Here is a 10142-nt window from a genome sequence, read left to right as displayed (position 1 = left end):
CAATGACTGTCCTTTACACTCCCACAAAAGGCCACTAACAATGCGATAAAAGCATGACTAAAAAATTTAACATATGCTGCGTATTGAAAGTTCGCATAGAAATTTGAAATTCAAGCGCATAGGTGCAGCAATTTATCGATAACATATCTAATGCCATTTACAGCACTGCTTTTTATCGAACCAGTCAATTAGTATATCACAAAAGTTTAACATTTCGATCATTAGATTCTTGTCAGTAGGCAATCTTTCCTACAAAATTTAAAAAACCAAAGCGATAACGTTATTAAAGCTCACATATTTAAACCCAGCAGTATGTTTTGGTATATTTATTTTGAGCGTAAATTAGATTATTTTGTAATTTAACTCCATCTGGCAGCACTATCAGCTGTTGTTGCCTGCCGTTGAAGAAGCAGCAGCGTTTTGCACGAACTTATTTTGCTAAATTTATAAACTCACAGCGGGATAATGGCAGGACGTGAAGTCGTCAAACGTGCTGTGCAGCAGGTGCGTCCCATATTATCCGTGGATCGCGAGGAAGCACGTAAGCGTGCACTGAACCTCTACAAAGCCTGGTATCGTCAAATTCCCTACATTGGTAAGCCACTTGGTTATGTCATCAAACTCTATTATCCCGTCTCCGGCCATAAATATAAACATATGTGTGTTCCCAATCCACAGTTATGGACTATGACATACCCATGAGCGTGGAGCAATGCCGTGAAAAATTGCGCGAGCAATTCATCAAAAACCGCAATGTGACTGACATCCGAGTTATTGACATGCTGGTCATCAAGGTGTTTGCGATCTTTAGGTCCTATTCTTAAGCAACTATATCAAAACACAACTTCTATTACAGGGCCAAATGGAGCTGAAAGAGTCTGTGGAGATTTGGAAGCAAAAGGGGCACATAATGCGCTATTGGAAGGAGTCACAGGATCCTAAGCCTACAGATTTCCTCTCAAAGTTCATTCAGGGCATTAACTAGAAATGCTTAACAAATTTAAATAGTTTAAAAAATATAAAACGAATTGTTTGTCGCGAAAACCAAACGACGTTTTTTCGGTAGCGCTTCGCAAGCGCTTGGTTTTTTGTATGTTGTTTATTAAGCTACTTCAAAAAATATCAATGCTTTGTATATATAATTTATACAGACTATGAGTGTGAGTGGTTCTTTTTTTGTTTTGTAAATATGCGTAAATCTATTTACTCGATATTAGTTTATGATTGCTGGTTTTGGTGTGCGCGACTATTGAGAAAACATTTTGGAAATCAAAACAAACATAAAGTACAAATGGAATTGGAAATGGAAATGATTGCTGAAGTTGGAGTGAAAGATTGATTGATAAGTGTTTAGTGTGGACAGTCTTCATGTTCTCGTTAGCTATTCAGGATGTTTTTACTTATATTCTAGGCAGGTAAATGGATGTATATTGGTGCTTTCTTTTTACGTGTTTTATGGCACCAACTCGAGCAGATTGTCCAATACGCTAATGGAATTCGAAAAGAGATCGGTTGTAATGTCATCGTAGTCCAGACCGAGGCTCTTCAGCTCTGTATAGCAATCGTCACTAAAGCCCGGTATCTCCAAGGAATTGTTGGTCTTGTTAAATGCATCATGGCGATTGGTATATCCAATACGTTCGCGAAACATTTCGGCCAGCTGCTCATCGCTCAGCTCCACCGCATGGACCTTCTTGGAATGTTGGCGTATTCTGCAATTAAAGCAAAACTAGATTATGACACCAATTTGTTCATTATCTTTACACTTCACTTACTTGCCGCGATCGGCAAACTCCTCGGGACAATGTTGGCACTTGTAAGGATAATCGGTGTGCTCGTATTGGTGCTGACGGAGACGCGCCCGAGTGCTTGTCTCAAAGGTGCAGCTGTCACAACGCCACACCTTTGCTTTCTGGTGATTTCGCTGCTCGTGTTCACGCAGTAATGCATAATTTTGGAATTTACTGCCGCAGTTGCGACAGCTGACCACTTCCTCCTCTTGGACATGAGCTCGCTCATAATGCACACGCAATTCTGCCGCATTAATGTAGTTAAGCGAGCACTTTCCACATTGATAATGACGCTCCGAGTGCCGCTTACGATGCACCGACAATGATTCGCTGTTTTTAAAGCTCTTCTTGCATATTTCACATTCGTGCAGCGTATCAACTGCATGCTGCTGTTGCAAATGCATCTCGTACTTGCGCATGCTACTAAATTGTTGTTCACAGAAATTACAGTGCACCGGTTGCTTCACCTGACAGAAGCGCTGATGGGCCTGTAGACTGGCCTTCGAGCTGAATACTTTGTCGCACGCAATGCACATGTGTTGCTGTTCTGCTCCTTCACGTCCAGCACAACTGACGCCTGCTTGCGACTGCTGTTGTTGTTGCGGTGTATGCATGCGTGTGTAGTGTGTGCGTGCTGAGCGCTGATCCTTGAAGATACGGCCACAGGCTGGACAATTCTGCTGTACATAACAATACATTTCTGAAAATAAGAAGAGTATAGAAAATTATGCTATGCATTCATCCAAATCTCACTGCAGTAATGCAGTCTTCACAATTACCGAAGTCACCATCGATTTTGTGATGCTCAATCAGATGTTGTTGCATATCAGTACGACTATTGGTCTCATAGCTATTGCAGGGTCTACACTTAAAGCTTTGATCTAGAATTGCAAGGACTGTCAGTTAATAAAAGCCGTTCTTAATAGAACGAATCAACGCACTTTTAGTGAGACCAATGATATCGTCTTCAGACACATCAGAGTTGTGCACTCGCATATAATGGCTGCGCATTTGTTTGGCCTCCATTGCTGTGTGCTTGCATATGTGGCAGCTGAGTAAAGGAATGTGAGCGGGATTGATTTCCCTGCTTGGTGTGGACTTTTGTGACAGCATGGTTGTGGAGTTCTCCTTAGTAGGCAGCAATTGCTCAGTAGCTAAATAAATACACATAAGCATTTCAAAAGGATAACAAAAAACGTTTAGTCTCACATTCTAGTAGTGTGGCTTTGATCGATTCTATTGTTTGCAATTCCTCAGGAGTTTGGTTTCTAGTGACATCGACATCGTTGAGGGTCATGAAGAGTGCACGTTGAATGAGATCATCAGGCAGATCATTTTTGTTATTAAAATTAAAGTTGTTGTTGTTGTTATTGTTGTTGTTGTTCTCATTGTTTTTATTAGTAGCGTCGTTTGTAATACTATTGTCATAGAATGTCTCGCTGTTCTTTGCATCCGATCCATCATTCTCATCTTCCTGATCCTGATCATTGCTTTCATACTTTACATCAAACAAGATAACTGCCGAGCACAATTTTTATATTTATATATATGTTATATAGACATATTTAATTTGGAGTCTTTTTTCTTACCATCATCTTCTTTTGGAGGCTCGTTGCTCGGCGTTGCATCGTTGTCCAAGCGTGGCACCTTCGCTCCTCGCATATACAGCACATTCTCTTCGATGGGCGCTGAGATTCCATCATAGCTTTCCACGAATTGCTCGAATTCCTGACTAAATTGATTCCAATGCAACAGCTCAACGCTGGCCTTTCGCTTGAGCTCGCCTGTCGATGGATTGCTTGGCGTGTGCGGTGGCGTCAACTTAACATTCTGCGATTCAGCAAACAACTTGCGATTCGAGTCAACAGCCAGCTCCATGAAATGCATGGCCACCTCTAATGCGCGGCAACAGCGTATGCAGATCTGCATGGGCCACTTGTAGCCGCCAGCGGAGCGCGCGGTCATTGGCAAATTGGTGCACTGCCGCAAGCCTTGGCCGTATGTGCGTACGCTTTGCAAATCCGGTATCTTGGCGTCCAGCTTGACGGTCTGGCGACTTACCGAAAGGCACGCGCGGCATTTTGTGTTGTTCGCTTTGTTCATTGCGAGCAACGCGTTGGATCTGGCTGCATCCGCAGCGGCGGCCATGCGTCTGATATTTTTGGATGATGCGTCGATTCGGGAGTGCAAATATATTTGTCGAATACTCTTTATTTGGGTTGAAAACAATTTTTATTTGCGGCTAACAAAAGTTTGCAAATTCTTCTGTGACTGTGATTGTTAGTGTGCCCGTAATACTACATTGCAAAGTATACCGTTTTCTTGAAAAAAATACCAAGACGGTCCCTCTATTCTAACTGTTCTTTCCCAGTTAACGAAGTTTATCGTAATATTTAATTTAATCGCATTCATGACTCACATTAATTTAAACAATTAATAAATTTAATTTACTCTCTATTGTAATAATATTATTTGAATTTATATTACTAACGGAAATTCTAATACTAATTAGTATTCAATAAAGATTACAATTTATCGATAAGTGTAATGGGAAGTCTACAAACCGCGAAAATTTGAATATCACCAAAGACATTTGAAACAAAGTATTTAAAACTTTCACAATTATACAGGAGACTCCACTGCTTTAAATACTTTACGCTTTGTTCGGATAGAACAAGAAAACCCCCTTGCAGGCCCAAATAATTGTTACTTATTTTTAAATACGTTTAATGATTTAATAATATTTGAAACAAATACTTAATTTAAGGTAGATGCGAAATATATTGAGATTTGTGCAGTTTAGTCAGAAAGAAATTAAAATTTATAAGTTCAAGGCTTAATTCATGTGTGCTTAAATTAAGCATACTTAGTCAATTAAAAGTAATATAAAAAAAAAACAGTAATCCTATTACTTTCGTATATATATGAATATAATTTAACATAATAATTAACTCGTTCACCAACTGTCTCTCATTCGTGCATTTATACAAACAACTATAGGATACAGGGATTAACAGACAATCTGTATTGTGCGGCAAGATTCTATACCAAACAATGTAGTATAAACTTAAGCTTGATAAACGTTTATACTACTTATTATACATATGTATACAAAATATATATTCTCTTTTTTAATGATATAATAATCGTGGTGCGTCAAATGGTTAATCAGACGTATCGTTTTCAACATCATGCGACCTTCGTTCGCGAATTTTTATCGGAGGTGTGGATTCATTCACGCTATACATTTTATTTAACTCATCCTCAGTAAGATGCCATTTATGTTCACGCAGTGCATGTCTTTGAAAGCTGCAATTGAATTATTGATTAGCTTATATAAATGGATAGTGGATCATTAACTTACGGTCCGGGTCGCATATAAGTCCGAACGCACTTTGGACACTTGTAGGAATGTGTTCCCTTATGCATTTTTATGTGGTTTCTTAAAAGAAGACTGGTTAACATATCGCGTCCGCACTCGGGACATATGTATTGTACAGGAGTATGGGAAGCTGTTTGGTGTCGCTTAAGATGATGCTTGTAATTAAAAGTCTTTTCGCAACCATCGATGCCACATTTCAAGGCCGTGTTTGTCCGATGCTCGGCATCCACGTGTTGCTCTAGCTCTGCACTCGTTGTGAACTCTTTGGGACACTGCTTACAAGGAATCTTGCGTGGTGCGTGCCTTTTCATGTGATAATTTAAGAGCGTCACTGTTCGATATGTTGTGTTGCAGACTTTACACTGATGCTGATAGACGTTACGCGGCGACACAATGCCGCTGGAATGTTGCTCCAATTCATGCTGCAACATTTTACTCAATTCGTCAAATGTCTGATTGCATTGTTTACACACAAAAATTGGAGTTTGGGGTAACCTGGAACGAAGATCTTTAACTGGTGACGGCTCCAATGCTGCTGTAAGTAGTTTATCTGTGCCGTTTAGCAATTGTCCTGTGATGGGCAATACATTAAAGTTGTCGTTGTTGCCATGCGCACCATTTTCTATGAAGTCCAGATCAAAATCAAATGGCGTGGGCGTTGGAAAAAAGTGTTGATGTTGTCGGTGTTTTTTCGAGTGCTGTTGATGTTGTTGTTAACGGTGATGTCGGTGATTCGGACGTTATCTGGGAGGTTGAAGTTAAAGGCGAAGATTCTGTAGTTGTTTTTTGTTTATCATCGGTAGCATCATTTGTGTCAGCTGTTGTGGTAATTGTTGCGAATCCAGACGTTGGTGTTGAGGTCAATGATTTACTGTCAATATCCTCATTATCCGTTTCAATTCCTGTGTCACTGTTTATCACTATGTTGTCTGCTGTTGCACACGGCGATGAGCAAAGATCATTTTTCAATGTCATCGCTGAAGAGCAGTTTCAATTTCGTATTTAAAACGTGTTGCAGATGTTGTCGTTGTGGCGGCATGTGTTGAGCATATTTGGAATTTGAGTTTGAATTCATTCTTGCTAGGCTATTGATCCTCTTACCGCTTTTTCCATAGCCACTGCCATCGCCATCACCATCACCATCACCATCGCCATCGCCATCGCCATCGCCATCAGTGTCAACCTCAGCAACAATACGTTGTGCATTCTTCGGCAAGGCGGTTGTAGACGTCATAGTGGTTGTTGTTGTTGCTGCTGAACTGGTTGTCCATTGAGGCGCCTGCATCTCAATGATTGTGTCTACTAAGTGACTTCGCTGCAAATGGCGAGTCAACGTGCGTTTTGCCGCAAACGAGCGAATACAGCGTGGACACTCAAAAGGTAGTTCTGTGCAAAAGATTAGGCATTATTATTTGCCATAGTAAGTAAAAAAATAATAAACTTACTGCGTATGATAAACACTTCGTTGGCATGTACTGAGACTGTAGAAAATATTAAAAGCCCAACAAGAATTTTTGATAAAACAAGATTCTAGTGTTAACATTTTAAGATTATACTTACCGCCATCGTTAATGCCATGATGAGCATTGAGATGTTTTCGCATCTCACCCTCCACTTCGCATTCAAAAGGACACTTGGCACACATCAGTATCGGAGCTGGAACAGCAAAGAAACGAATGAATACCAAAAGTATATTTGAAACGACATACAGCGCTTACGCTTATCCACACCGACGTGCAGCTTCTCGATCGCTGTGCGTTCCACTGTTACTTTGTCGCCCTTGGCCTGAACCATATCCCTCGTCGGCATCCGCTTATGCACAGTTTTGTAGTGACGTATGAGCAGACGCTTCATATTGTACAGATTGGTGCAGAGTTCACATCGATATGGCGCCAGTCCTAAGAACAGATTTCATATTGGTTTAAAAGCGTAACTAAATTGTAACTTGTTGCACTTACCGCGATGTACAAACATATGATTCTCAAACTTGTATTGGCTGGTAAACTTTTTGTTGCAATAGATACAATACGGTTTCTGTAGATGCTTGGATTGCTCGTCATCAAAGTCATCGACATCATCATCATCACTGGTAAGTAGCAAGTTTTGATCGGCAGCCGCGTCATTGTTTTCATTCTCATCCTCATTCTCGGGATCATCCTCATCCTCATCCTCATCTTCACCCACTTCAACATCTTCCTCGAAGTCATCAAACAAATTCTCGGCATCGAAATCCAAACTCATATTATTGTTATCAATAACAATATCGTCGCCATCAACGACCGGCATATCATCGGCTGGTATAGTGCAAATGGCGGCGACGTCGGTATTGTCAATGAAGTCTTGCATGTCTCCAAAAATAGAATTGTTTGGATTTGCTGTGGTAACTACACCAATATTGCCACCACCAGCAGTAGTAGAAACACTGACAGCAGGCAGAATGCCACTTAAATCGACTTTCCTCGGTGTTGTCCTTATGGATTTGGATAAAGATTGCTCCGGGAATACTTCAAATGCTGCAGAGACATTCTCAGTTGGTTCTGTTGATGTTGTTGTACTTGTAGTTGTCGCTGCGCCACCATCATAGAATAATGAGGTGGCATCCACAACCACGTTTATATCGCCAGCAGGCGTAACCACAGCTGTCGTTGTCGGCTGAGCAGGTTGTAGATCCTGTAGCGTTGTCGTTGTCGCCGTTGTAGTTCCAGTCGACTCAGTTGTTGCCGATGATTCAATTGCTGATTCAGTGAATGTTGATGGATCTGTGAGGAAGCGAAGTACCTTGTCAATAAAATTCCATAAATATAAATTGTAAAAAACACACATGTGATACCAAGAGGCAAATGCGACGGGCTGCATCCCTTATCCTTGGTGTCGTTTGACCAGCTGGGACGCAGTTGGATGTCACTTGGCTGTATCATGTGCTTATCACTATAGTGTGATCTTAAATGAGCACTACTTGGTGTCTCAAACAAACACATGTCGCAAGAGTAGATACGACTTTTGTCCGTCGACAGCGACTGAAAGGATTTCTCAACGTGAATTTTACTATCGCCAATGGAAGATTTATGCTCCTCTGTATAGTGCTTAATGAGATCGGAGCTGCGCAGCGAGTGATAAGAGCACTGATCACAATAAAACTTGGGTAAATCTAAATAAAGGAAAATAACGTTAATTGATTGGAGTCTTAGAGATTGGGGAAAAAATTAACTTACGACTATGTGTTAATTGATGAGATTTAAGGCGTGCAATTGTGGGAAATACTTTGGGACACAGATTACACTTGTGCTTCATTACACTCGTCGATCCTGGACCTGGTCGAAGTTTTGGTTTCACAGTGATTTGTGGCAATGAATCTCCGACTGGATGGTTTATTTCAATATCCCTTGCACTGTATGTCACATCCGACTTGGAGTCATCCAGTAAGTTATGCAAACTTGCGTTTGTCGTGACATTTGCCGTTATTTGCTGTGGGGTTTTGCTGTCATCGATGTACTCGAAGACAACCCCAGCACCACCATGGACTTGCTGCAACGAGCCATCAGGCATGACAAGAAACTCCGCCCCAATGCTCATATTCGAGTTGCCACCCGTAGGACCATCAACTGGCAAGACGGCGGAATCATTCGCATCCAAAGAGTTCCCTAGCTGTTGTTCAATATCACGTAGTTGATCAGCGTCCAGTTGAGGCTGCGAGAAGTCTTCGGGCGTCAGCACAGTGGGAATCAGTAACTCCATGTCCTCCAGTGTACACACTTTCACTTGTGCATCATCATTTTCCCTCGCTTGCCTTGATGTCGTCGCATTTGTAGCGTACATAGCCGCCTGCAAGGATTTGCGCATTTTCAACTGCTGATCTATTTGAGCAGCCGTTAAGCCATGCGCTTTCCTGTAATGCTCGGGAAGCAGTCGCTGCTTAAATGTCACGAATTTGCACAACTTGCATGAATGGCGCGTTTGCTCTGTTTAAAAATTATACAAAATGATTAAGTCTTCTTATCTTGTCAATTCCTTCTTCTTACCTGAATGCATGCGAATATGTTGTTTGAGTTCCAGACGATTACTAGTAATGGCGCCACAGATTTTGCACTCGTGGCGAACAGAAGACTTTGAGTGCTTCACATTGTCCCCGCGATGCAGCTGAAATTATATACATTTTTGTGTATAAATGATGCCTCGCACAGTATTATAATCACATACCTCTAGGGGTGGTTGACCATTGAATCGCGTTGTCGCCTTCGTTATCTTGCCAGGGCACAATTTGCGACAGAGAATTTCATGAGCCTTTTGAGCGTTTTGTATGAAAAAGTAGGCAATTTGCAAACTCTTACTGCAATCAGCACAAATATATTGCGGCAGCTCAGGCAGATTTTCGGTTCGAATGCAGAATAATAACAAACGTATAAGAGGTATTTTTGTGGAGTTCCCATTATTGTCGTCTATTAAACTAGACTCGGTTAGAGCGTCCAGCTTGAAGAACTCCGCCTCCGATTTAAGGCAACAGCGACAAGCAAATTTGTAATCCACAACCATGTCATCTATTTTCAATCGCTTGCTCGCCATCTTTGCATGTTCAATATGTTATTATTTACGATAAAGGCAAATCTATTGCTCTTCCGATAATACTAACAAATAAACAAATACACTTTTATCGCGCACTAACGCGAAATTGATTCACCTGGCTATGCTCAAATCGTAGCCATTAGAGGTGGAGAAAAAATTCTGAAACTATCGATGAATCGATACTTTTACATTTTTAAGCATCGATTATTTTATCACGAACAGATTTTATATGTATTTTATTTTATTAATTATAGTGAAAGTTAGTCCTTGAATTGACAATAATAATATAATATCATCTTTTTAAACTATCAAAGGTTATAAAATCATCGATCCTCGCTCACGTCGATATTTGCAGCCAATATGCCCGCAATCTACTCTAAATTTTGTGCGAATGGCAATGGCTCTATAGC

The 10142-nt window shown here is 40.8% G+C and overlaps 3 protein-coding genes across 3 annotated transcripts; 1 reads left to right on the top strand and 2 right to left on the bottom strand.

Moving 5' to 3' along the window:
* The first annotated feature begins 325 nt into the window (after positions 1-325).
* Positions 326-1164, top strand: LOC132790896 (NADH dehydrogenase [ubiquinone] 1 alpha subcomplex subunit 6). The gene is made up of 3 exons (XM_060799645.1): positions 326-595; positions 679-794; positions 857-1164. Exons 1-3 carry the CDS (start codon positions 466-468, stop codon positions 983-985), a joined length of 375 nt encoding a protein of 124 aa, XP_060655628.1. The 5' UTR covers positions 326-465; the 3' UTR covers positions 986-1164.
* A 95-nt stretch (positions 1165-1259) lies between these two features.
* LOC132790895 (zinc finger protein 502) lies at positions 1260-4087 on the bottom strand. The gene is made up of 6 exons (XM_060799644.1): positions 3380-4087; positions 3000-3308; positions 2732-2944; positions 2570-2671; positions 1776-2490; positions 1260-1712 (listed from the first exon to the last, which is right to left on the bottom strand). Exons 1-6 carry the CDS (start codon positions 3936-3938, stop codon positions 1454-1456), a joined length of 2157 nt encoding a protein of 718 aa, XP_060655627.1. The 5' UTR covers positions 3939-4087; the 3' UTR covers positions 1260-1453.
* Positions 4088-4502: 415 nt separating this feature from the next.
* LOC132790498 (uncharacterized) lies at positions 4503-9863 on the bottom strand. The gene is given in 12 exon segments (XM_060799040.1): positions 4503-5099; positions 5155-5855; positions 5857-6149; positions 6274-6558; positions 6618-6653; positions 6733-6828; positions 6891-7070; positions 7131-7931; positions 7994-8320; positions 8385-9131; positions 9192-9309; positions 9370-9863. Coding segments are annotated over 12 exon segments (4092 nt in total). The 5' UTR covers positions 9733-9863; the 3' UTR covers positions 4503-4954.
* Between the last annotated feature and the right edge of the window lie 279 nt (positions 9864-10142).

This window comes from Drosophila nasuta, chromosome 3 (assembly GCF_023558535.2).
Source record: "Drosophila nasuta strain 15112-1781.00 chromosome 3, ASM2355853v1, whole genome shotgun sequence".
Taxonomy (NCBI): domain Eukaryota; kingdom Metazoa; phylum Arthropoda; class Insecta; order Diptera; family Drosophilidae; genus Drosophila; species Drosophila nasuta.
The sequence above is the reverse complement of the archived record's forward strand: the minus strand, read 5'-3'. Positions and strand labels throughout refer to the sequence as shown.